The 27,727-nt window shown below is 42.5% G+C and overlaps 2 protein-coding genes across 2 annotated transcripts in view; both read right to left on the bottom strand.

The window, feature by feature from the left end:
- Positions 1–474: 474 nt before the first annotated feature.
- Positions 475–3,251, bottom strand: LOC126263573 (cilia- and flagella-associated protein 251-like). Its single transcript, XM_049960666.1, has 3 exons — positions 3,235–3,251; positions 2,051–2,119; positions 475–996 (listed from the first exon to the last, which is right to left on the bottom strand). The coding sequence occupies exons 1-3, from the start codon at positions 3,249–3,251 to the stop codon at positions 708–710; spliced, it is 375 nt and encodes a 124-aa protein (XP_049816623.1). The 3' UTR covers positions 475–707.
- LOC126262287 (peptidyl-alpha-hydroxyglycine alpha-amidating lyase 2-like) overlaps positions 1,843–27,727 on the bottom strand; it is a 210,236-nt gene continuing 184,351 nt past the window's right edge. The window contains exons 7-8 of the mRNA XM_049958806.1: positions 22,014–22,123; positions 1,843–5,243 (exon numbers count right to left, since the gene is read on the bottom strand). Coding sequence (XP_049814763.1) covers positions 5,127–5,243; positions 22,014–22,123 — 227 coding nt within the window. The 3' untranslated portion in view covers positions 1,843–5,126. The remainder of the gene's footprint in view (positions 5,244–22,013; positions 22,124–27,727) is intronic.

The following is a 27,727-nucleotide window of genomic DNA, read 5'->3' as shown; positions in this document are numbered from 1 at the left end:
CTTTAATATGCCCCTAGAACTTGTTTTTTTTTTTTCGTACTCGAATAAATATTTTTTAATGTCTTTATTTACTCTTTGTTTGCGTGTTTCTTCAACTTCCTCTTCTTCTAATTCTTCTTACTCATCTTCTAATTCTTCTTCTTCTTCTTCTTCTTCTAATTCTTCTTCTTCTTCTTTAGCCCTACAGCCCTTGATGGGTCTCGGCTTCCAGTCCTTTAATATGCCCCTAGAACTTGGTTTTTTTTTTTCGTACTCGAATAAATATTTTTTAATGTCTTTATTTACTCTTTGTTTGCGTGTTTCTTCAACTTCCTCTTCTTCTAATTCTTCTTACTCATCTTCTAATTCTTCTTCTTCTTCTTCTTCTTCTAATTCTTCTTTTTCTTCTTTAGCCCTACAGCCCTTGATGGGTCTCGGCTTCCAGTCCTTTAATATGCCCCTAGAACTTGTTTTTTTTCGTACTCAAATAAATATTTTTTAATGTCTTTATTTACTCTTTGTTTGCGTGTTTCTTCAACTTCCTCTTCTTCTTCTTTCTTCCCCATCCTCTAATTCTTCTTCTTCTTCTTCTTCTTCTTCTTCTAATTCTTCTTCTTCTTCTTTAGCCCTACAGCCCTTGATGGGTCTCGGCTTCCAGTCCTTTAATATGCCCCTAGAACTTGGTTATTTTCGTACTCGAATAAATATTTTTTAATGCCTTTATTTACTCATTGTTTGCGTGTTTCTTCAACTTCCTCTTCTTCTTCTAATTCTTCTTCCTCATCTTCTAATTTTTCTTCTTCTTCTTCTTCTTCTAATTCTTCTTCTTCTTCTTTAGCCCTACAGCCCTTGATGGGTCTCGGCTTCCAGTCCTTTAATATGCCCCTAGAACTTGTTTTTTTTTCGTACTCGAATAAATATTTTTTAATGTCTTTATTTACTCTTTGTTTGCGTGTTTCTTCAACTTCCTCTTCTTCTTCTAATTCTTCTTCCTCATCTTCTAATTCTTCTTCTTCTTCTTCTTCTTCTTCTTCTTCTTCTTCTTCTAATTCTTCTTCTTCTTCTTCTTTAGCCCTACAGCCCTTGATGGGTCTCGGCTTCCAGTCCTTTAATATGCCCCTAGAACTTGGTTTTTTTCGTACTCGAATAAATATTTTTTAATGTCTTTATTTACTCTTTGTTTGCGTGTTTCTTCAACTTCCTCTTCTTCTTCTTCTTCTTCTTCTTCTTCTTCTTCTTCTTCTTCTAATTCTTCTTCTTCTTCCTCTTGTTCTAATTCTTCTTCTTCTTCTTCTAATTCTTCTTCTTCTTCTTCATCTTTAGCCCTACAGCCCTTCTTCAACTTCCTCTTCTTCTTCTTCTTCTAATTCTTCTTCTTCTTCCTCTTGTTCTAATTCTTCTTCTTCTTCTTCTTCTTCTAATTCTTCTTCTTCTTCTTCTTTTTTAGCCCTACAGCCCTTGATGGGTCTCGGCTTCCAGTCCTTTAATATGCCCCTAGAACTTGTTTTTTTTTTTCGTACTCGAATAAATATTTTTTAATGTCTTTATTTACTCTTTGTTTGCGTGTTTCTTCAACTTCCTCTTCTTCTTCTAATTCTTCTTCCTCATCTTCTAATTCTTCTTCTTCTTCTTCTTCTTCTAATTCTTCTTCTTCTTCTTTAGCCCTACAGCCCTTGATGGGTCTCGGCTTCCTTTAATATGCCCCTAGAACTTGGTTTTTTTTCGTACTCGAATAAATATTTTTTAATGTCTTTATTTACTCTTTGTTTGCGTGTTTCTTCAACTTCCTCTTCTTCTTCTAATTCTTCTTCTTCTTCCTCTTGTTCTAATTCTTCTTCTTCTTCTTCTTCTTCTAATTCTTCTTCTTCTTCTTTAGCCCTACAGCCCTTGATGGGTCTCGGCTTCCAGTCCTTTAATATGCCCCTAGAACTTGTTTTTTTTCGTACTCAAATTAATATTTTTTAATGTCTTTATTTACTCTTTGTTTGCGTGTTTCTTCAACTTCCTCTTCTTCTTCTAATCTTCTTCCTCATCTTCTAATTCTTCTTCTTCTTCTTCTTCTTCTTCTTCTAATTCTTCTTCTTCTTCTTTAGCCCTACAGCCCTTGATGGGTCTCGGCTTCCAGTCCTTTAATATGCCCCTATAACTTGTTTTTTTTTCGTACTCGAATAAATATTTTTAACGTCTTTATTTACTCTTTGTTTGCGTGTTTCTTCAACTTCCTCTTCTTCTTCTTCTTCTTCTAATTCTTCTTCTTCTTCCTCTTCTTCTAATTCTTCTTCCTCTTCTTCTAATTCTTCTTCTTCTTCTTCTTCTTCTAATTCTTCTTCTTCTTCTTTAGCCCTACAGCCCTTGATGGGTCTCGGCTTCCGCAACAGTCTTCCTCGATACAGGTTTTCTGCTTTTCTCTTCCATCCTCGAATTTCCACCTTACTGAGGTCAGCCAACACGCTGTCCAGCCATCTAGCTCTTGGTTGGTCCTTCCTTCTTCTGGAATACAATCTGCCTTTCATTATTCATTTCGGCATTCTCTCATCTGTCATCCTCTCCATATGTCATAATCAGGTTATTCTTTGAGTTTTATCAATTTTCACTATATCTTTCTGTTGTATAAGCTCTCATACTTCGTGATTGCAGGGTATTCTCCAACCCTCTGCCTCTCTCACGGGCCCAAAAATCTCTCGCAGGATTTTCCTTTCACATGCCCGTAGGTTGTTCATATCTGCTTCTATCATCGTCTACATTTCTGATCCATATATAACAACTGGTCGCATAAAGGAATAGTATATTCGTAACTCGGCTGGAAGTTAAGAAATCCTCGAATATCTGTAAGTTTGCATAATAGGCTGTCTCTTTATATCCTTTCTCTAATGCGTTGTCTCATATTGCTGGTTAAGAGGACACCTAAATAATGGAAGCAGCTGGCAGCTTTAAAACAACCATTAAAGGCCTTCAGACCATGTGGTGTTCTTCTTGCCTTAGAATTGGACATTACCGTGTATTTGGTCTTGTTTTCGTTTACCGTAAAATCAATTTTTGCTCCTTCTGCTTCCACTATTCCGTACAATTCTTTAAGGGTTTTTATATCTATTGTCACAATAGCACATCTCTGAAACAATTTCATCACTATTGCTCTCTCTTGTATATTTTTTGTATCAGACTACGTGGCGCTAAGTTGAAAAGGACTGCAGATACACCATCATCCTATTTCAATCCATTCTTAAAGTTCTTGGTCATTTTCTTGTTCACTTTTACTTTTGTCTTGTGCCCATTGTTAACTCAACTAACTTCCTTAACTTAACACAAATGCCCAATTTAGTACAATTTTGAACTGTTAATACTGTCAAAAACTTGTGTAAAATGTGTTCTTTCTTCGGTGTCATGGGCTCCTAATATTTTCCTGATTACTTTTCGTCCTCTCTTTTTTCGTGTCCCTCTTTGTGTTTCATCCCCATATAAACAATCTGGTATGATGTGAGCCTCAGCTTGATGTACTTCGAAAAACTTCTTTTTTTTTTTAAGTCTGAAAGCTGTTTCCATTTTGTGACAAAGAATTTCATTTCCATTCTTTCTCAGACCGATTTCCTGGATAGTTTCGTCTAAGTATTTGAGCAGAGACACTCTCTCTTTTTTCTTATATTTGATACACAGAATTTTGGATCGCAGGTAGTTGCTAGATATATCTTTTGTTTTTTCAAATGGTGTTTGGACCCCTACTCTATCTGCTGTTTCTTTAAGAATTTGTATTGGTTTTTGAGTTATTTCAGACACAGAATCGCCAGACCTTCAGCAAAAGCTAAGCAGTCTGTCCTATTACTGGTTCTTCATTATTTGATTGGTTCGTCAATTTGAAGCTGTACTTTCAGTTATCTCCGCTCTTGGACTACTGTTTCTAAGACATAGTTGAAAAGTAATGGGGAGAGCCCATGACCCTGCCTCACTCCAATTTTAACTTCATGATGTTCCGAAATTTCTGCTCTGTATTTCACCTTAGATTTTTGTGCTGTTTAGTGTTTCACTAATAACTGCAGTGGTTTTGGGTTCCAGAACTTGTTACTTCAGAATCTGGAGGAGAGACTTACAGTCCATTGAGTTATCTTTGAAATCTACGAAGATACAGACTACTTTCTTACTGCAAATTTTTTAGTAACCTCAGAAATAGTTTCATAACTAAAATTTGTTCTGGGCAAGATCCATGTGGTGTGGAACCTGGTTGATATTCCCCAATTTTGCATTCACTTTGTTCTTGTGTACGCTCTAGGAGATATGTGTTGTGACAAATACATACCTCTTAAAAACAATACTTCGTTCTCCCTGTAACACATGATTCCGTATACAGTGAAGCGTCGAATCGATAAATTATAAAATCGTGTGTTTTATCTTGCGACTTTGACGCCCAGTCGAAAGTCACAGCCAGTAGTACAGACACAAACTTCCAGTTTGTTCTCTAAAACTAGGTCATTTTCCGATCGCATTTCGCAGGATTACTCAAGTTTGATGTTACTTCGACAGAAGCTTTCGCTCACTTTGGGGTGGTTTCATTCTCAAAGCAAAGCACTGCGCGGTCAAATGGCAATTATTTGCTGCTGTTACATCCAACGTGTGTTTTTTCCAAAATTTGTGTAATCAAAAGAAGATACAGGATTCTAACATCAAACCGCTAACGACTACATCGTAGTAGAATGCACGCATTCTTAGCAGATCACTGGGGAGAAGTTTTGGTCTACCAGTAAATAACACCGTCAGCTTGAAGCAACAGTTCGAGAAGTTATCTATCCGACATATGCAGCCGAAATTTACAGCACTCCTGAAGATGAATAGTAGAAAAGATGGCGAAATTTTGCTTCGAGCTGTCGGTGTTATTCGACTGATAACGAGAGATAATTTCGTCAGCAATACGCCATATAAGAAACCCGAATTTTTGTGTATTAATAGGGAAGAAATCTTAGGAAAAGAGTTACTGTTGACGGTGTTTTCCCGAAACGTTACAGGTATTTTGTGCGTTGCAGTTGGTCACGTCCGGTTGTAGCCGGCCTGTCGAGTGAGGAGAAGTTGCGAGAGTGGTGGAGTTTTAAGCTGGCCGCTGAGGGGTCGAGGTGTTGGGCGGTGGGAGGCAGAGACGGGCACGGGGACGGGTCAGATGCCAGCTAGAAGTGCGGCAGCGGCCGCAGCTCGAACTTCCAGACCCGTGGCGGGGACAGCTCGCTGAGGTAGAGGGCGCTGCCGTTGGGGCACGCCGCCAGCGCGTGCGGCGTCTCTAGGCCCTGCAAGCACAGAGAGAAAAAAATACAAGGAAACTGTATCGTCATCCAACGAGTGGAGAGTCGAGGAAACTTAAGAATTCATGAGACATTGACGAAAGGGAAACTGCCGCTACACTGCAGAATGGTTACATATAAGGTGAACATTAATACACTACTGGCCATTAAAACTGGTACACCAAGAAGAAATTCAGATGATAAACGGGTATTCATTGCACAAATATATTATACTAGAACTGACATGTGATTACATTTTCACGCAATTTGGGTGCATAGATCCTGAGAAATCAGTACCCAGAACCACATCTGGCCGTAATAATGGCCTTGATAGGCCTGGGCATTGAGTCAAACAGAGCTTGGATGGCGTATACAGATACAGCTGCCCATGCAGCTTCAACACGATACCACAGTTCATCAAGAGTAGTGACTGGCGTATTGTGACGAGCTAGTTGCTCGGCCACCATTGACCAGACGTTTCCAAATGGTAAGAGATCTGGAGAATGTGCCGGACAGGGTAGCAGTCGAACATTTTCTGTATCCAGAAAGGCCCGTACAGGACCTGCAACATGCGGTCGTGCATTATCCTGCTGAAATGTAGGGTTTCGCAGGGATCGAATGAAGGGTAGAGCCACGGGTCGTAACACATCTGAAATGTAACGTCCACTGTTCAAAGTGCCGTCAGTGCGAACGAGAGGTGACCGAGACGTGTAACCAAAGGCACCCCATACCATCACGCCAGGTGATACGCCAGTATGGCGATGACGAATACACGCTTCCAATGTGCGTTCACCGCGCTGTCGCCAAACACGGATGCGAGCATCATGATGCTGTAAACAGAACCTGGATTCATCCGAAAAAATGACGTTTTGCCATTCGTGCACCCAGCTTCGCCGTTGAGTACACCATCGCAGGCGCTCCTGCCTGTGATGCAGCGTCAAGGATAACCGCAGTCATGGTCTCCTAGCTGACAGACCATGCTGCTGCAAACGTCGTCGAACTGTTCGTGCAGACGGTTGTTGCCTTGCAAACGTCCCCATCTGTTGACTCAGGGATCGAGACGTGGCTGCACGATCCGTTACAGCCATGCGGATAAGATGCCTGTCATTTCGACCGCTAGTGATACGAGGCCGTTGGGATCCAGCACGGCGTTCCGTATTATCCTCTTGAACCCACCGATTCCATATTCTGCTAACAGTCACTGGATATCGACCAACGCGAGCTGCAATGTCGCTATACGATAAACCGCAATCGCGATAGGCTACAATCCGACATTTATCAAAGTCGGAAACGTGATGGTACGCATTTATCCTCCTTACACGAGGCATCACAACAACGTTTCACCAGGCAACGCCGGTCAACCGCTGTTTGTGTATGAAAAATCGATTGGAAGCTTTCCTCGTGTCAGCACGTTGTAGGTGTCGCCACCGGCGCCAACCTTGTGTGAATGCTCTGAAAAGCTAATCATTTGCATATCATAGCATATTCTTCCTGTCGGTTAAATTTCGCGTCTGTAGCACGTCATCTTCGTGGTGTAGCAATTTTAATGGCCGGTAGTGTAGTACTCTCACAGACACCATCCACGTCACACAACATTTCAAGCCGCTTCCGTGAAAGAGCCATGGTTACACAAACGCTCGAAAAGGACTCGAGAGGTTGTGGTTTTTGTCTGCGAGGGTACTTGTTTTGGTACAGCCGTACTGTCACTCGACCGTTCCCATCTGTTTGGCCGTACACGGACACCAGCTCGGCTTGTTCCCGACACGAGTAACAGACCATTCTCCTCCTTACAGCACGCTGCGTCAATCACACAGCCTGCAATAAAGGGACACACTGCACGTGGTCAGAGGATCTCTCGTCAGCACCATCTACTGTGGCAACGTTCCATTTCCGGACCCGTTCATAGGACCTTCTTTCCCTCCATTTCCAGTTCGTAGTTCGTCCTTGCAGTCTTTTGTTTTATTAATGTTCACCCTGTATATTTCTGTGTTGATCATATGAACAGTTTCGGAGGTGAACCGTCGTCTGCAACAAACTTTATGTTAGCTAGCTGAGCACCCAGCGTTGCCCACCAGGTATGTCTTTCTGGTACCGCGCGCCGCAGAATTTGAATCCCCGCCAGACGTCATGGACGCCGAAGACCCATAGAGGTCTCTGCACCGTAAGCTGTGTCGGCGCGCACCACCTGGCCACATTTAGAGTGAGGGCGCCACCGTGGAACACGTGGTTGCAGCGGCCAATAGCGGCGTCCCCGATCGAGTACTTAAGCGCCTGCCTGTCGCTCAGCTTGCGTTACGCCATTTTACACTTTAAATCACCATTTTATCGCCTGTTTTTCCTTGTTTCTTTCTTCTTCCTTTTTTAAACAAAAGTCTGTAGGCTGTAGAGCAGCGTAGTAAGCTGCTGCCAGCCCGCCCCCTTCGGGGGGAATTGAAAATCAATAAAGAAGAAAAAAAGAAAAGAAGCTCAGCCTGCCAGTCTAACCTTGTGTACGACATATCGCCTGGCATTAGACAGCGTATTTACTTTCGTGTTTTCTTTACGAGTGGACGTGGTTGTCTTGTTTGGTTTTCTTGACTCTGTTGTTCAGTTCTTGTTGTCGTCGTAAGGTCCTTCGTTGGTCCTGTCCGTCCTCTCCCGTTGTATTGTTGTTCGCTGACCGCTCCGCGGGTCCCGCCGCGTTTCCGTCACTGGAACTGCAACCCCGCGACTGTTCCGGTCGCCGTTACAACAGTCTTAATTCCAAATTCTATTTTCCCTATTTCTCCTTGCCCCCCTCTCTGTTCATCTCCTCCTCGCCCCTCTAAAATCCATTCCCTCCTTCCCCCTCACCCCTCTTTTGTCCATCTCCTAACCTCTTCCTCTGTCGATCTACTACTCTGGTCTCTCACTACCCACATCCTCCTCCCCTCTCTCTGACCATCTTCTCTGTCGTTTCTCTATCTCCTCCTTCCCCTTGTCTCTGTCAATCTGCTCTTCTCCCTTTCTCCGTCCATTTCCGTCCCCCTGTCTCTATCTCCTCCTTCCCTCTATCTGTGTCCATATCCTCCTTCTCTCTCGCTGTTTGTCCATCTCTTCCTCCCTGCTTGTCTCTCCACTTAGTACCCCCACCCCAATAGGAAGTTGGCGCTTCTTACAACCATAGTGTTACTTTCCTTACTGCAAGTAATGTATGTATCAAAACTGGTTGTAATCTATCCACGGGCTTAGGATCAGCTTTTCATGCGCCGCCTCGCCCGTCACATGTATTTTACATATATTATCATATTTTACACATATTTGTACACTTATTCCTCCTGTATCTCCAGCGAATTTCGACCGACAGTTTCACTTCACTTATCTGAATGCTTATGACATAATATTCCTGAACTATGTCCAGTACAATGATATAATTTTGCAAGCACATTCAGCGGTATGTGTCTGAATACTGCCTACAATAGTTTTGCGAATAGAGTTAGTGGCAAAGAAGCAATAAAATAAAACTTCACGCATGACGCATTAGTTTTTCACGCATCTCTGTGTTTAAGGCGTCATTTTTCCTGAACTATGTGTCGTACAATGATATAATTTTTCACTTACTTTCAGTGCTATATGTGAATACTGTCTGAAAAATGTGCTGCGAATAGAATCAATAGTGAAGAAGTAATAGATGAAAACCTTGTGCCTGATGTGCAATATTACTGCATGAACTTTGAAAATGTCGTTAGCGACAAACATTTTACCTTTCTTCATTTTGTAGGGGGTGTCAACGAGATAAATTTTCGTAGAGGTTTGAAGATATATGTAAAGTTGCTACGCGCTAAGTGTTCTCATTCTCAAGTAATGGATGAATATAGTCCAGCTATTTGCATGCGGAGCGCTACGTTCATTTTCCACCCCGCCCCCTCTTCTTTGAAAGGTAGATGATTCTAACGCTTAACAGCGCTTCCGTCTATGTAGCAAGTGATTTGTGTGCTAACTTTGGTTGAAATCAATCCAACGGTTTATAAGGAAATGTTGAACATCCATGCATACATACATTTTTATAATATTTATCGATATTATTTACAGAACATGCATTTCTCCGAACTACACCAAACCAGCGACCTGAGGTTCCTAAGAAGGCCCGCTGCGTCGCTCAGAGGTTTGCCGTGTTGCCTGCCGCAAGGCGCGAGAGGAGAAACCAACAGCGCTTCGCGTAACGGAGCGAAGAAACACCAAGAGATGTGGAAACAGTGAGTTCAGCTCCTTATTTTCAAAATCTCGATGCTAGTTTTCATCGAATTTTGAAGGTCACAGACGTCGATCTACAAGTTATTCACTTCATTAAAGTACGAGGGTAAGTCAATTACTATCCGCAATTTAGTTACATTTTTGTTTATTTTGGTAGTACTGTCGTGTGACGTTGATGACGCATGCTTTGTTTATTTGTTGTTATATCTTTGAAATTTTAAAGCTGCTAGGTTAGTTTCGTTATCGCTGCCGTGCTGTTAATCATGGCTGCCCCGTTGTCTATTCGCACCAAAGAAGAGCAACGTTCAGTGATCTGTTTTTTGTGGTAGGAAGGCGTATCAGGGGCCGAAATTCATCGAAGACTTTCGGTACATACGGGAACAGTGTTTTGCCACAACGGAGTGTCTAGGAGTGGATTGAAAAATTCCGAAATGGTCGCACAAGTGTTACGCACGATGAAGGAGCCGGACGACTGTTTACGCCACAAATGAAGAGACGATTGAGCGTTCACGTGAAATGATTCTCTTGGACAGACGATTGACGAAGTGGCACAGCGTCTGCAAATTAGTCACGGTTCTGCCTACGAAATCATCCACAACAGACTTGGGTTTCATAAGGTCTGTGCAAGATGAGTCCCAAAACAACTCACACAGTTACCTAAACAAACGCGCTTGGACATTTGCAAAAAAACATTTGGATCGCTGTGGTAACGAAGGGGACAACTTCGTAGAAAGTATCACTGGTGACGAAACATGGATGCATCATTACGAGACGGAGAGTAAACGGCAGAGTATGGACTGGAAACACCCAAATTCGCCGTGCAAAAATATGTTCAAGACCCAACCATCTGCAGGAAAACTGATGTTTACGGTTTTTTGGGACGCACAAGGTCCAGTACTGGAACATTATGGGGAAAGTGTACGTTACAGTGAGGTGCTTACTGCCAGTCTAAAGCCTGCGATTCGAAGCAAATACCGAGGATTGCTGTCAAAAGGTGTTCTGTTGTTGCACGCCAATGCCCGTCCGCATCGTGCTGCCCACACTGCTGAAACGCTCGAGAAACCCAAATTTGAATTACTGGATCATCCTCCATACAGTCCCGATCTTGCCCCTTCTGACTATCACTTGTTTGGTCTACTCAAACAGGCATTAAGGGGCCGTCGATCTGCCTGGGACGAAGCAGTGAAAGAAGCGGTGCATTCCTGGCTCGCGGCTCGACCGAGAACCCTCTTTTATGAGGGCATCAGGAAGCTTGTACAACGATGGACCAAGTGCGTTGGAACGCAAGGAGACTATGTCGAAAAATGATGTTCTTTTAAGTTTCCCATTTGATTACAATAAAATTTTATAGCTACTTTGCGGATAATAATTGAATTACCCTCATATAAACATATACCTGAAACGGTCAGATAGTACAGAATTATTCAAAATTATCTAGACTATAAAAGACGTTTGTACTGAGGTAAAGTATTATATGATTATATGTACGGGAACGCCACCCCAAGAAGTTGTTTCTTCCAGTGATCTCCAGTAACATGGCTGCCAAACATTTTGCTTGATGGAGTGCTGCAAGATCGAATCCGCAAACGCAGTGCATCGAAAATTCAGGACCACATATAACAATTCTTCACCTCCCAGACAATCCATTTCCGAATGGCTTCAAAATTTTAAACAGAGAGGATGTCCTTGTAAAGGTAAAAGCTGTGGACAGCCATCAGCATCTGAGGAACAGGTTGAAACGATCAAGAAAACCTTCCTCAGAGGTCCAAACAAATCAATGTCTCGTGCCAGTCCCGAACTAGGAATTCCATAAGCAGCTGGTTGAAGAGTGCTGCGAAAACGTCTGCAAGTTAAACTGTATGGTATTCAGTTTCCCCAAGTCATTACAAACTGCGTGAAAAAGTTTGAGGAAGCCGTTTTACATTGATATGTTGTGGTTAATGGAAAAAGATGATTTCACAGGCATGTTGATGTTCAGCGATGAATCTACATTTCACCTGAACGGCGAAGTAAACCGACTCAACGTCAGAATATGAGGAGCAGAGACTCTCGACATTGTCGGCGAACATTGTAAGGTGTATGCTTCGCCGGCGATGGGCGAGGCATGACAGAATCTCTGACCAGAGAGTAGTTTATTGTTAGTTGTTGCTTGTCGCGTGTCTGCGCTTGACTGCGCGAGTCGACAGTAGCGAGTCGGAGTCTGTAGTAGTCAGTCGACAGTAGTAGTCGGTCGGCTCTAGTAGCGAGTGGACAGTAGCAGTCTGCGGCAGTCGGCATGCGTCGGCGGTGTGCTCTGCTCGCGACTCTGGTCAGGGTTCTGGACGATGAGTACTGTTGTACAATAATGTATGTTAATTGTAATTAATTTGTTAAAAAAATGCCCCAATAATAATTTTTTTATAAAGTAACTCTTTTAAAGAAAAACATTCATTTCAATTCAAAGAACATTTTCAATGGATCATCACTCCTTTCAATAATTCAAAATATATATATATACGCCAGCATTGCACGAAGCTGTGTCGAAGAATGTATAACTAAGAGCAGATATAAGTGCAGTTTTATTGAGGTAAGAAGTTTTGCTTGTTTTATTCAGAATACAGGGCCGAAGGTCAGCGCTGCTGTCCTTATAAAATTTATCAGACATTATTATTTCTGTTTGGAGGTTACATTCCATACATGGTTCATTATTTAATCAATATTATTGTGTGGGTTTATGGCACATTTCCATTTAACAATATTCTGTGTGGAGGTTACACTTTGGCTCCCATTTCCATTTTTTTATATTTAACATAAATTTTGCGGGGAGGTTACACTTGGCTCCATTTCATTTAATTATTTAAACTTTTCTCTTGGGAGGTTACAACATGTACGTGGATTCCCAAAGGATAATGTGTTTGCGCTTTATCAAGGCAAAAAGCTTACAGTAAGGACACATCTTATCTGCGGAAGCAACGATCAATGGACATTCTTAGGTGGACATGCTTCAGATGTGGCTCGTGCTGCAAGCGTAGGAGAAAAGCGATATACACTACTGGTCATTCAAATTGCTACACCAAGAAGAAATGCAGATTATAAACAGGTATTCATTGGACAATATATTATACTAGAACCGTCATGTGATTAATTATTCACCCAATTTGGGTGCATAGATCCTGAGAAATCAGTACCCAGAACAACCACCTCTGGCCGTAATAACGGCCTTGATACGCCTGGACATTGAGTCAAACAGAGCTTGGATGACGTGTACAGGTACAGCTGCCCATGCAGCTTCAACACGATACCACAGTTCATCAAGAGTAGTGACTGGCGTATTGTGACGAGCCAGTAACTCGGCCACCATTGTCCAGACGGTTTCAGTTGGTGAGAGATCTGAAGAATGTGCTGGCCAGGGCAGCAGTCGAACATTTTCTGTATCGAGAAAGGCCCGTACAGGACCTGCAACATGCGTTCGTGCATTATCCTGCTGAAATGTAGGGTTTCGCAGGGATCGAATGAAGGGTAGAGCCATGGGGTCGTAACACATCTGAAATGTAACGTCCACTGTTCAAAGTGCCGTCAATGCGAACAAGAGGTGACCGAGACGTGTAACCAATGGCACCCCATACCATCACACCGGGTGATACGCCAGTGTTGCGATGACGAATACACGCTTCCAATGTGTGTTCACCGCGATGTCGCCAAACACGTATGCGAGCATCATGATGCTGTAAACGGAACCTGGATTCTTCCCAAAAATTGACGTTTTGTCATTCGTGCACCCAGGTTCGTCGTTGAATACACCATCGCAGGCGCTCCTGCCTGTGATGCAGCGCCAAGGGTAACCGCAACCACGGTCTCCGAGCTGATATTCCATGCTACTGCAGACGTCGTCGAACTGTTCGGGCAGATGGTTTTTGTCTTGCAAACGTCCCCATATGTTGACTCAGGGATCGAGACGTGGCTGCACGATCCGTTACACTCATGCGGAAAAGATGCCTGTCATCTCGACTGCTAGTGATACGAGGCCGTTGGGATCCAGCACGGCGTTCCGTATTATCCTCTTGAACCCACCGATTCCATATTCTGCTAACAGTCATTGGATCTCGACCACCGCGAGCAGCAATGTCGCGATACGATAGACCGCAATCGCGATAGGCTACAATCCGACCTGACTGACATCGATGTGGACCCACTGGGGCCAACCTGGGCCGAATCGGACTATAGAGTGGATGTGTGGCTTGTGACTGATTCACACACTGAACATATGTGACGATCACACAAGAAACGTCTTGAGAAGCTCTTTCCATTCATATAACCATTAATACCTTATACAATATAAACATTTTTTATGCTCACTTGGGCCTATCTAGCTCACTTTGAATAACTCTATGTTTCGAAGCAGAAACAAGTAGTACAACCAGCACGCGACCAGACACTTGGCACTAAATCTGTTATGATATTATTATAAACTGCGATATGTCGTGATAAAGGGGAATTCACTATTGCGTAAGATAACTGTTCTTTTTTTCTTTAAAAAACACGTGACAAATAAAATTTACTCATACACATGATATATCCAATAATGAAGAGTAAGCTCCAACCTCGAAAAATATCTTACCGGCAAATATGAAGGTAGCTATTGATAAGATACAAGAATGAAAGAAAACGATTACGATAAACTGAGTAAAGTAGTATACGAACGGGCAGTTCCGTTTTGCTTTAGATACAAAACAGTATGCTCGTATCGGGATAGTATCTGTAGGTCTTATATTATTTAATTTTTTTACTATTTATTTTCAGACAAGCTGTGACAGCTTCTTTGGGTGACAGATTTTCTGTCAGCAGCGTTCCTGTAGTTAAACAAACCGTAGCTAAGAATTTTGATAAACGTTCCTGATATGGGACATGATCCTGACATCGACTACTGATTATTAATCAGAGGACTTGCACTGACTCCAGTGAAGTCACTGTCTACACATATTAGGTTTGTCAGGAAGGACGCTGGAAATTATTAACACTATGGCGTTCGTGAAATCACTGAATCTACTGCTTGGAATACATATCCTCGCATCACAAACTAAAAGCTGACGAAGTCTTTACACGGTGTCAATTGCGTCGGAACGAATTGGTCAGGACTAATCCGGAAATTAATCTGCAATCTTTTCAACGTTCTTGCTCCCTCTTTGTTTAACTGTGTCTCTAAATGAGTACTATGTCAATTAATTACTCATTAGCAAAACAAATTGGCTTCGTAAAAGTAATGAATGTTTGGAATGAAACACAAAATTAATACTAAAGCAAACATCTTTAGCAACTATATTACACATCCTACCATTGTATAACTAAATATTCGTCTTCGGAATGAGAGTTCTCCAAAATCAAGTTTTTGTAAATTTTGTTAGATACTGTTCTGCAATGATATTTATTTTGTATTCTATTGTGAATTATCTTTCAGCTTTCTAGGTCATCATCTGACAACATACGACTGAACAGTCAGTTCACATAACATCAGTGAAACCTTCTAGTTGTACAAAGGCTCATTTCCGAAGATACGTGATGATTGTTCTTCCACACGAAAAACACAAACTGCAAAGTTTCAGTTTGGCGTGATTACAAAGCAAGAAGTACTATGTAATGACTTACTGAATTTTTTAGACTCTAAAGATATAAGTCTCCAAACCCATTGATTTACTGACCTATAAATACTGTAATGTATAAGTATTAGTTAAAGTCTCTAAAAGATACACAACCTGATAAACTGTCATAAACTTATTGAAATACAAACAAAAGCGGTATATATAAATAAGCCTTATTTTACATTGTACTCATTCAGCTTCTTAGATCTTACCGTTGATATTAGCATACATAGCATTTCTCTAAGACATAAAGAGAAGTAACTTCCACAAACATACCTATCAGTTCCCAGCATCCTGTAACACAAAAAGATAAAGACTCCGCTCCAAGGTGCACTGCCTTCTGTCTATTCCACAAACATCATATTTTCAAAAAGAAACTAAAACTAGTTAAACATTTTGCACACAGTAATTTTTAGAGTCCTACATTAATTGACAATATACACCAGCTACCTACACTGGGAATACTGTTGTCTACATTCCTTTTAATTCCACCTTTAGGGCAGAGAGGAATTGTTATGATTTCCTGCAATTGTGTGTAAGCTAATCAAGTAGTGCTATAGCTACTAGACAGAATGAACATCAGGGAATTTATAGACAAAAAAGAATTATTCCATCTTCATTGAGCATACTCGAACGCCGTTAATGTGATATTGAATTTGCTGTTTCGATAGAACAAATAAAGGCAGAAAACGTTACTGGAAATTCTGGCTATCAATAAACAACAGTCACCGAATTCTGACTTAATCATTCCTAAACTAGCAGCAGCCAGTTAATAATGTTCTCACTGTAAGATAATATGCTTGTTGCAAATTGTGTAACTCTTTCCCAATCCCATCATACTGCCTTCTTAATTCCCTTTGCCCTCCCTGCTTTTTTTTCCTGTACATCACATTCACCAATCTATATACAAACATCAAAAAAGTTTTGCATCACCTCGGTTCCGAGAGTTCCGTAACCTGTATAGAAAATTGGAATAGGGATCAACATAAACATCATTTCTGCCCTTTTTATTGCTCATGAAAACCACACATTGTATGTTGCGAGACCTTCAGAGGTGGTGGTCCAGATTGCTTTACACACTGGTACCTCTAATAACCAGTAGCACATCCTCTTGCGTTGATGCTGGCTTGTATTCGTTGTGGCATGCTATCCACGAGTTCATCAAGGCACTGTGGTCCAGATTGTCCCACTCCTCAACGGCGATTGGGCGTAGATACCTCGGAGTGGTTGGTGGGCCACGTCGTCCATAAACAGCCCTTTTCAATCCATCCCAGGCATGTTCGATAGGGTTCATGTCTGGAGAACATGCTGGCCACTCTAGTCGAGCGATATCGTTATCGTGGAGGAAGTCATTCACAAGATGTGCACGATGGGGGCTCGAATTGTCGTCCGTGAAGACGAATGCCTCGCCAAAATGCTGCCGATATGGTCGCACTATCGGTCGGAGGATGGCATTCAACCGTTACGGTGCCTTCCATGACCACCAGCGGCTTACGTCAGCCCCGCATAATGCCACCCTAAAACAGCAGGCACCCTCCAACTTGCTGCACTCGCTGGACAGTGTGTCTAATGCGTTCAGCCTGACCGGGTTGCCTCCAAACACGTCTCCGACGATTGTCTGGTTGAAGGTGTCTGCGACACTCATCGGTGAAATGAACATGATGCCAATCCTGAACGGTCCATTCGACATGTTGTTGGGCCCATCTGTACCGCGCTGCTTGGTGTCGTTGCTGCAAAGGTGGACCTCGCCATGGAAGTCGGGAGCTAAGTTGTGCATCATGCAGCCTATTGCGCACAGTTTGAGTCGTAACACGATGTCCTGTGTCTGCACGAAAAGCATTATTCAACATGGTGGCGCTGCTGTCAGGGTTCCTCCGAGCCATAATCCGTAGGTAGCAATCATCCACTGCAGTAGTAGCCCATGGGCGGCCTGAGCGAGGCATGTCATCGACAGTTCCCATCTCTCTGTATATCCTCCATATCCGAACAACATCGCTTTGGTAAACTCTGAGACGCTTGGACACTTCCCTTGTTGAGAGCTCTGCCTGGCACAACGTAACAATGCCGACGCGATCGAAGTGCGGTATTGACCGTCTACACATGGCTGAACTTCAGACAGCACGAGCAGTGAACCTCCTTCCTGGTGGAATGACTGCAACTGATCGGCTGTCGGATCCCCTCCGTCTAATAGGCGCTGCTCATGCATGATTGTTTACATATTTGTGCGGGTTTAGTGACATTTCTGAACAATGAAAGGGACTGTGTGGGATATTCAAATGGTTCAAATGGCTCTGAGCACTATGGGACTTAACTCCAACGAAAATCGAATGATTTCAAAGCTGGGCGTCGCCGTTCTGAACTCCACCGCAAACACGTCAAAAGAACGGGAGAAATGTGCGTAAATGGGACAGTGAAACGTCCACTGCGGCGTTGGGAGGAATTGTTCTGAAATTTGGTGCCAATGCGACATCACTAACCCACCTTACAGCTCATAAGAGCTTCTGATCTGTGGCCTTTTTCTTTCGCGTGTGTTGACACTTTGCTGTTTGAGGCGTTGCCAAGCCCGAGGGTGACGCTGCATCATGCCACGCTTTTGTACCGTAACACAGTAACGTTGTAGACACCTTTGAGCCAAATTTCAAACTTGTGAGTTGCAATGAGAGACAATTTCAGGGTTTCGAATAATTATGTTACAGGTAAAAAAATATCATGTCAATGTAACAACGTCAGCTTAAGCAAGAACAAATCGCTTTATTGCCACGTTAACAAATGCATGGAATACTGACTGGCAAAAAGTTACACTACTGGCCATTAAAATTGGTATGCCACGAAGATGACGTGCTACAGACGCGAAAATTAACCGACAGGAAGAAGATGCTGCGATGTGCAAATAATTAGCTTCTCAGAGCATTCATACAAGGTTGGCGCCGGAGGCGACATCTACAACGTGCTGACACGAGGAAAGCTTCCAACCGGTTTCTCAGTAATGCCTCGTGTAAGAAGGAGAAATGCGTACCATCACGTTACCGATTTTGATAAATGTCGGATTGTAGCGTATCCCGATTGCGGTTTATCGTATCGCGACATTGCTGCTCGCGTTGGTCAAGATCCAATGACTGTTAGCAGAATATGGAATCGGTGGCTTCAGGAGGGTAATACGGAACGCCGTGCTGGATCCCAACGGCCTCGTATCACTAGCAGTCGAGATGACAGGCATCTTATCCGCATGGCTGTAACAGATCGTGCAGCCACTTCTCGATCCCTGAGTCAACAGATGGGGACGTTTGCAAGACAACAACCATCTGCACGAACAGCTCGACGACGTTTGCAGCAGCATGGACTATCAGCTCGGAGACCATGACTGCGGTTACCCTTGACGCTGCATCACAGACATGAGCGCCTGCGATGGTGTACTCTACGACGAACCTGGGTGCACGAATGGCAAAACGTCATTTTTTCGGATGAATCCAGGTTCTGTTAACAGCATCATGATGGCCGCATCCGTGTTTGGCGACATTGCGGTGCACGCACATTGGAAGCGTGTATTCGTCATCCCATACTGGCGTATTACCCGGTGTGATGGTATGGGGTGCCATTGGTTGCACGTCTCGGTCACCTCTTGTTCGCATTGACGGCAGTGTGAACAGTGGACGTTACATTTCAGATGTTTTACGACCCGTGGCTCTACCCTTCATGCGATCCCTGCGTAACCCTACATTTCAGGATAATGCACGACCGCATGTTTCAGGTCCTGTACGGGCCTTTCTGGATACAGAAAATGTTCGACTGCTGCCCTGTCCGGCACATTCTCCAGATCCCTCACCAGTTGAAAACGTCTGGTCAATGGTGGGCGAGCAACTAGCTCGTCGTAATACGCCAGTCACTACTCTTGATGAACTGTGGTGTCGTATTGAAGCTGCATGGGCAGCTGTACCTGTACACGCCATCCAAGCTCTGTTTGACTCAATACCCAGGCGGCCAGAGGTGGTTGTTCTGGGTACTGATTACTCTGGATCTATGTGCGCAAACTGCGTGAAAATGTAATCACATGTCAGTTCTAGTATAATATATCCATCCAATGAATACCCGTTTATCATCTGCATTTCTTTTTGGTGTAGGAATTTTATAGGCCAGTAGTGTATTTCAGTTACCGTGTTTGCTGAAAATTAAATGTCACTTAGAATGGCCATTTTACGTCATGTTCCCCTACATCAACGTGGTATTTTTCATTTTGTACCCATGTCAAACTGAAACACCGCATGCAATTTGTTTTCGTGTAGTAGCACTATCGTCACACATGTCTGGAAAATTACAGCTTTTATTTGTACAGTTAGAAGCTTCGATATTTTGTGAACTCTCTTCAGTCGTAAGTTGTCAGATGATGGCAAACCGGAAGGCGGTAAACAATACAAAATATCACTGTGGGACGTTAATATTGTGTGGTTCAGTTTTCTTACGGTTCTCTATCGATGCAACGTTCCAAAACTTTCAGATTACACTTCAGATTTTGCTTGCTACCTGTAAGACATTTCATGTTATCGGTTAAATCATAAAAATAATTGCGGCTACATACCCAACCCCATTCTGATCCACTGCAAAGTTTTTGCCAGTCAGTATTCCATGCATTTGTTAACGTGGCAATAAAGCGATTTGTTCTTGCTTAAGCTGACGTTGTTACATTGACATGATATTTTTTTACCTGTAATCCTTAGACTTTACTGAATAGCTTCAAGAAACCTGATAGGAGGCAGTAGATGGGTAATTGGAATGCGCATCTCTTTCGGTATTGTAATCGGAATAGGGTTTTCTGTGCGCAGTCTGAAACTACGGCTTAGGGGCGGCTCCCAACATTGTTCTTTGACCACGCGGAGAGGAACAGTTACCGTGGGGAAGACTGAGAAGCCACGAGAGACCACCACTATTCCGTACGCTGACGCCGTATCGGGCGGTATTTATTTATTTATTCTTCATAATTACGACCTATTATCTGAAAAGCTAAAATAGGCCATACAAATCACATTGCCTTAGGCAGTAATAAATTACGTATTAATTACTTACTTCTGATACTTCAATAAATATAAAACTAAAAATACGACTACTTCTACTACTAAAAAACTACGTTATACCTTTAACCAATTGCCTGGCTACTACTCTACTACAAATACTACAGAATTTGTTCTCTGTTTGTTCAATTATTTTGGTGTATCTAACTTGTAGATGGTTATCTCTGCTGCTGGATCCGCCCCCAAACAACCCCTGTCAACAGCCACAGTCTGCTTGATTTCTTTTGCGTCAAACAGCACGTCAGCAGCGTTTTCTCTATTGCAAGTAATTGCTCCCATCAGTGTTACTCCTGAAAGTCCACACTTCCATGATCACTTGCACCAACGCAGTGGATTCTTGGGACAGTATTTCGACTTCAGTTACCTTCTCTCCATCTGCAGAGTATGTAGTCTAGCATGGATGACAGGATCATGACTTGTGGTTGCATGCCTCGAGAATTCTTCCTTGACATTTCTGGATACTTTGGTTGCAGTATCGTCCAAGTTGCGCCAGGTCGACTCACTCCTTAGTGCTGCTTTGGGACCCTTAATACCTGCCTCCATTACCCAACCATCGTCGGGGAAGGTGGTGCTGGGTGTGGTTTGGGACTGCCATGGCGTTGTGCTAACAGCCACGCTGATAAGGGACAAAACGTCACGGGAGGACACTGCCCAAACCTCCTTCCGGTGTTACGGGAAGCTGTCAAGACGATGCGTCGTGGGGAGCTCTCTGGGGAGTGAACAATGCCATAGCTCATTCTGCATGAAGGGCAGTCACACTTGATGCTTTTTTTTTTTTTTTTGGGCTATCATATTTTCAATCAACCACGTATTCTCCTGACGTGGTTCCTAGTGACTTCATCCTCTTTACCTTGTTGGAAAAGCCATCCTGTAGCGGACGTGTTCTAAACGGCCAATCTGCAGAATTCTACAATCTATCGTTGGGAAAAGTTGGCGCACTGAAGCGTGAGCCGGCCGGTGTGGTCAGGCGGTTCTAGGCGCTTCAGTCTAGAACCGCGCGACCGATACGGTCGCAGGTTCGAATCTTGCCCCGGGCATGGATTTGTGTGATGTCCTTAGGTTAGTTATGTTTAAGTAGTTATAGGGGACTGATGACCTCAGATGTTAAGTCCCATAGTGCTCAGAGCCATTTGAACCATTTATCACTATTCGATAACAAGCATCCATACACCTTATGTACAGTAATGCAGAACTGACCAATAGATGTCACGAGAGTCAGACCGGACAGTATACGGCCTGGAAAACGTCACCTGCCACCATATTTAGTGAGATACGGAGGAAGTGCTGTTACCGTATGGGAATGTTTACCATGATTAGGGTGTGGTCTTCTTACTCTGCTTAAGAAAATGCTAAATGAGGATTTTACAGCATTCTGTACTGCGTCAAGTAGAGGAATAGTTCGATGGCTATATCAGCACGACAGCGCACCCTGTTGATATGTGAGGCCATGATTTTTGGACAATAACATTCCTGAAACGGACAGGCATCCCTAGGGTCCCGACCCGAACCCAATGGAACACCTCTGGGGTGAGTTAGAACGTCGACTTCACTACGGAACCCAGTGTGTAATATTATTAACTTCTCTGGTTTCCGCTCTTTGGGAAAAATGGATTGTCTTTCCTCCACAGATACTCAGAGCCTCATTAAAAGTGTCCTCAGCAGAGTTCGAGCCGTCATAAAGGCGAAGGGTGGACGTACGTCATATGAATGGAACCTAATAGGTGGCCCGATAGTGCATGTAAAGGAAGACTAGTACTTAATTTCACGGTAACAGCTATATTTTTGGGACAGATAAATAAAACATTGTAACAATCCTTTGCAGTGTGTTGTCTCCACGGTGATTCTGCCAACAGCGCGCTGATTGCTTTGAGAGGCGTGATGCTCACCTCTTCTGCTCCCCAGCGGTCGACGACGGACTCGTTGTCCGTATCCAGGGTGAAGCCCCGGACAGGTATCCTCGGAGAGGTCGGCCCATTCACTGCGTACAGCAGACCACCTACAAACATCACAATGCGGCCGCTAACAACAGCCTAAGGAAAAATAGTTGACACAGAGAGCGCACAGTTCTCCCTTAATCATGAGGACTATGTTAAATGTTAACTGTCTCAGGAAACTACTAGCATTTGATGTTACAATGTAAACGTCAAAAGTATTAGTTTCTTCCTGTTTGCTCCGCAGCTGTGTAGGGGAGTGTGTTGTACGTTGAAAACACTTTTCAGACTATTGTCTCTGTTCCGCTTTGTAATACAAGTTTAACATGATTTCTTATTCTACAAAATTTTGAAAAACACAATTTTGTGTTGACTACATGGCAGCCCCTAATGGCTTGCACTTCTGTTGCATTTTATTTTAATTCTGACTATCTGATGCTGTCAGGTATGACTGCAGCTTTCGTATTTTTTGGTACGTTATGCTGTAACATTTAGTTTTAATTTTGTCCGAAGAAGGTGTCCCTTGTGACACCGAAACCTAGGTTACAATTTAATTGTGTTCGTGACTGAGGGCTGTGTTTTTCAAGATTTTGTATTATACAACAGTCGCTGATTGGCAGCCATGTTAAAAACCTTTTCTTATTCTGTTTTGATATGACAGCATTCGCCTTATGTGTGCTGCATCGTTTTCCGAGATTACAAATACTGAAAGGGTACAGTACCGCCCGACATTGAAAATAGGTACGAAATACTTCGATATTTTTGTCAGAACAACACATTTTTTGTGTAAAAGTAACTCAATTTCAATTAATACAGCGAAGCCGGATACCAGTGTGGGAAAGAATGACAATTTATTTATTTAATTGATCACATGTGCACTCCCTCAAAATAAATCCCTACATCCAGTTTGGTGAGATCTGTGAAATGAATGAATGTATGGTCGTCTGCTAACCACAGATAGTGAATGTGGATATATGATCATCTTTGAGTCGAACCTTTGGTGAGACCAAAGAGATGAAAATTTTACCAGAGCTTTGAGCGCCTGAAATGTGGCTGACCAATAAGGTAGCAAGGTGCTTCTCCCACTTCGACAGAGGTGCGAGAGAACCGGAATACGGCCTTGTTTCAGCACTCTGCCGCTGGACCTTCTGCTGTAAAGACCTGTTTTTTGTTGTGCTCCGTAATGAAAGAGTGGAGGCATGGTATGGATGTGGAATATTTAAGAGTAGCTGGAATTAATAATTTCTCTATCTCAGGAACTTTTGTGGGGAGAATTAAATGTCAGGCAGGTAATATTAAGAGGATTGTAGTAAACCAACGGTCACAATGAAACCACGTGTAGTTGTAAGTTGAGATACTTCCGTGTGCTTAAGTTAAGCTGAATTACTAGCGTGTGTACAATAAGCTGAAATATTTAAGAAATAGCGTGTGTATCATAAGTTGAAATATTTAAGAAATATCATTCCGTGTGACGCTAGATTTAAACCCTGAGAGAGAATCAAGGTGAGTCGGCCGTCTATCCAGCAACGCCACTTGCCTTGCATTGCACAGGAAGACGTGCGTTTATCTCCAGAGTTCACAGTAGGAAAGTAGAATTACAAAGTGGGGCAGTGTCGTGTGAAACTGGGATAAATATTGATTGAAGTGGGAAAGCGGAAAGTGATAATGTTGTAACCATTCTTTGTGTAGTATTTCATATTGTTGTGTTGTGTATGTCATGTAATTTGGGTATGTGTAGTTTGCATGGGGGAGTAGCAAGGTAGTTTCAAAAGATTTGTGGGTTATGCTTGTTCCTTCTGTATCGCTCGATCTGGAGGAAAGTTTCGTGAGGATGATTGTGAGAGTCGAAGAGTGAGATATAATAAAAGATCCACCATCCTATCCAGAAAGTGCACTGTTGCGGTAAATAGATTACGAGACCATAGTATAGAGATTCACTAATGTAAAGCCATGCCCACTGGGCGGAATTTCTCATGTGATATTGTTGTAGGTTAGGAATAAATCAGCTAGTGAAAAGAAAGAGATTGGTGGCCTTTTTCATTAAATTGTATGTTGTCATAATGTCCCGAATTTATATAAAAGCCGTTAAATCAAAGACAAAAAGTAAATGTGGTATTGCCAGTGCGTAGTGTACAGTCAGAGTTCTATAAATCACTGATAGTCAGATGCGTGTTTCCGTTGCGTGTTATTCATACAGGAGGATAATTTGTAACTAAATAGTAAGATACGAGAATTCATGTTACTCGATAAATTAAGGAAGAATCCACTCGCTTGGCAAACCACTCATCTTGCAGGCCTGACTCCTTGATGCCACAGTATGAGAAAGGCAAGTGGGTGCCTCTCATAATTTCGACCCTGCCAGGATTATTTTTTGTTAGGATATTTTGTTGCCAGGATTCCGTTTTTTTTGCCACGATAATTTTGTTACCAGGATATCTTTGTCAGGATATTTTTTTTTCTAGATTATTTTGCTGTTAAGATTTTTTTTGATGGAATATATTGTGATAGCGCTAAGAAGTAAAATTTTTTTTGTTTGCAAATTCTTTCTGGATTGGTGAGGATCTTTTATTATTTTTTTATGTAATTAATTGCTATATCGTCCAAGGCTGGAAGATCGTTGCATAAATTTTTTTGCATAATGTCCGTAGTAACTAGGTCGCAGTCTAAAAGTGTAGTCACCATGGAGAATAGCGATTCTGGCGTGAACGTAGCAATGCAGCAGGAAGTAGCTGTTGACCATGGGTTAATGAGCGAGGAAGACAAACACTCCGAAGGGGCTGCATTGTTCAGTGGACCGCTGCAAGGGGATCCTTTATGCGGCGGGCTTTGTCCACAATCGCGGGCTTTTCCCGACGACGCGGGCTCGGGACTAGGCCAGGTGTGCAGTGAAAGTGCAGCTACCCTTAGCGAAGCTACGGTTTCTCAGGCGAACGAGGAGAGCGCGTCGAAAGTAGCAATACTGCAGTTTTTACAGAGGATGGATAGAGATAATAAGGAAAGATTTGAAGCGATGAATAGAGATATTAACGAAAGATTAGATAGAGATAATAAGGAGAGAGATAGGGAGAATAAGGAAAGATTTGAAGCAACTAAGAAAAAATTGGAAGCAAATACGGAAAAATTGGAGGCAATGGATAAGGGAGATAAAGAGGCAATGAGGAAGCTACACGCAGTTATCGAGGAGCGTCTGCCCGCAGTTAATAATCGGTTAGATGAGGGGGAGAAGAATCTGGGTGCGTTGAAGCAAGTATGTGACGTCGTGAAAGAAAGGGCTAATAATTTGGAGGTACAAGTATTTGCAATAGAGAGTGATACTACTGAGCGAAGGGACGTGGCGCCAGATGAGCGAATCAAAGAGGTAGTGGCCAGAATGAATACGGTTAGTGCAGATGCAGAAAAGATCAGTACAAGAGGCGAGACAGGTTCTGACAGTACGCAACGAGTGGTTTGTGCCGATCAGGAGGAGATACAACCACCATTACAGTTTAAAGAGGCACAATTAGAAATAAGTAGGAAACATAGTGAACTAGCACAGTTGCAATTAGCGTGCAGTAGCGAAGGTGACACACCACCAGGTAGATTGCAGAGGGAGAGTGAGATAAACTCAGAAAGCGAAAATAGGCAGAAAGAGAAAGACGAATTCACAGAGTCAGAAGAACGGTTGTGTCGGATAAAACAGGTGGCAGACCCAACTGGGTATAGTCCAAGGCTGTCTCAATTTCACGATTCATTACCTTCGTCGTGGGGACTGCTCCTCAAAACGAAGTTTGTGTATAACTATTTGAGGGACGAGGCTAGAGCGAAAATGCAGGAAGACCTTAAAGACTGTAGTAGCTATTTAAATGAATTATGGTCGAAAAGTAAGGAGGACCAGGTTACGCAAAGCATATTGATGATGCCAAATCGTAACGAATGTGGTATAAGGGATTCAGTGTCGTGCTATCAGGAAATGTTCAGACGAAACAGGTATTTGGATGTGCCATACGAACCTGGGGAGTTCTTTAGAATCTGTATAAATAAGTTGCCAGTGAGATTGCGCAGAGATATAGTGATAGCAGGCAGAGGCGTAGACGATTCTGCGTCATTTCAGCACTTGGGTAATGAGAGCGATATCGTGAACGGAGACAGGTCAGATAGTGTCGAGGGTAGAAAGTATCAGAATGACAGGAGAGCATGGAATCCAGGCATTTCTTTCTTGTCATAATGGATTGAAGGATAGGAGAAACTAATCCAACATATCAGTCCTTAATATCTTGCTCTTAAAACACATGCAGCTGGCACTGAAAATTGTCTATGTAGCAGACAAACTCAACTAATATGTAGGAATGCAAATACCATACTTCTGATCAGAGAATAAAACGGCAGTAATGGAATCTGTTAGGCTGGTATCTCAGTAAAATTTGCAACTTTTATTTCGAACAGTAAAGTAAAAGAGCGGTTTCTTCAAAGAATCCAGTTGCTAAAATGTTATGTAATAATGCCAATGAGTCCAATTTAATTAGTGTGATTTGACTATTGTAGATACTAAACACGTAATGTAAGAAGTAAACATTGTGATCGAAGTTTTTAAATTAGATGCCATCTGATCTATAGTATGTCATTGTCGTGGTGACAGTTATAATGAAGTGCTGTGTATGGTTGTTCGGAATCTGGTGTTAGTGAGAGAGGCCACTAGCACCTAAGTTTCTAACACTTGGGCTGCCCATTTCTCCCAGCTTGTATATTCTCTGCACACATTTAATTTTCGTGTAAGCACAGATTCCTAACTAGCGAATTCTTTATTGTGTATAGTGGACCATTCAGAGTGAGGCGGATTGTCCATGAAAATGCTGTACTGATTGAGACGATCAAGGGAAAACAATCTCGTGGGCTTCATCACATTTCTAACATCAAATTATGGAAAAGTTAAGGATAGATTTAAGGTAGGCAATTTATGGTAGATAGTCAGTGTATTTATTTGTGGTGTGTAACGTTGTGCAGGGTCAAATCGAACATAAGAATTTTCAGGCGGGATGTCAGGAAGTGTAACGGAATAGACTGGTCGAATGAGTCATGAACAGGAGTCGACAGAGTGGTGTATGTACGTATTTTTTTGTCATATGAATAAGGATCAAGCAGAAACGACGTGATGATTAATGAGTTGTTAAAGATGGTAGATAGAGAAGCGACGTGATAAATAGTAGTGGATAAAGGTGGTATATGAGGAGAAAAGCGACGTGAAGCAGTGTGATTAATAAAGAGAGATTCGACGTGATGAAACAGTGGTAAATAAAGGTGAGTAGAATTGAATAATGTGGAGATGTCTTAGATGTATGTTACAGAGAGGCCTGTGTATGCTGCAATAGAGATTGATGCCAATGGCGAAGGAAGACCAGGAAATGATGGAGTAATGGACGGACGGAGAGCCGAAATACGAATGAAGAGATGAGGACAACTGCACAATGTGAAAGGACGTAAAGGGAGTATGAGACCCAGATGGTGAACGTTGTGGAATACTGACGTAAGATGTGATATAAGTGTAGATCTAATTCTTAGCATAACATTTGCGATTTGGCAAAAATAATATTTTTTGTTGTTGTTGAAGCCTGGTACCAGTATAACTAATCAAAACGGTACCAAGAATGTGTACAGTTATTTTGCAGGTTGATTAATTTGTGTATTTTTTGTTC

This window comes from Schistocerca nitens, chromosome 6 (assembly GCF_023898315.1).
Source record: "Schistocerca nitens isolate TAMUIC-IGC-003100 chromosome 6, iqSchNite1.1, whole genome shotgun sequence".
In the NCBI taxonomy this organism is placed as follows: domain Eukaryota; kingdom Metazoa; phylum Arthropoda; class Insecta; order Orthoptera; family Acrididae; genus Schistocerca; species Schistocerca nitens.
The sequence above is the reverse complement of the archived record's forward strand: the minus strand, read 5'-3'. Positions and strand labels throughout refer to the sequence as shown.

Coding starts and splice junctions, on each gene's coding strand:
- LOC126263573 (XM_049960666.1), bottom strand. Junction 997..2,050: donor AAAGAAGAAGAAGAAGAATT/AGAAGAAGAAGA, acceptor AGAAGAAGAAGA/AGAAGAAGAAGAATTAGAAG.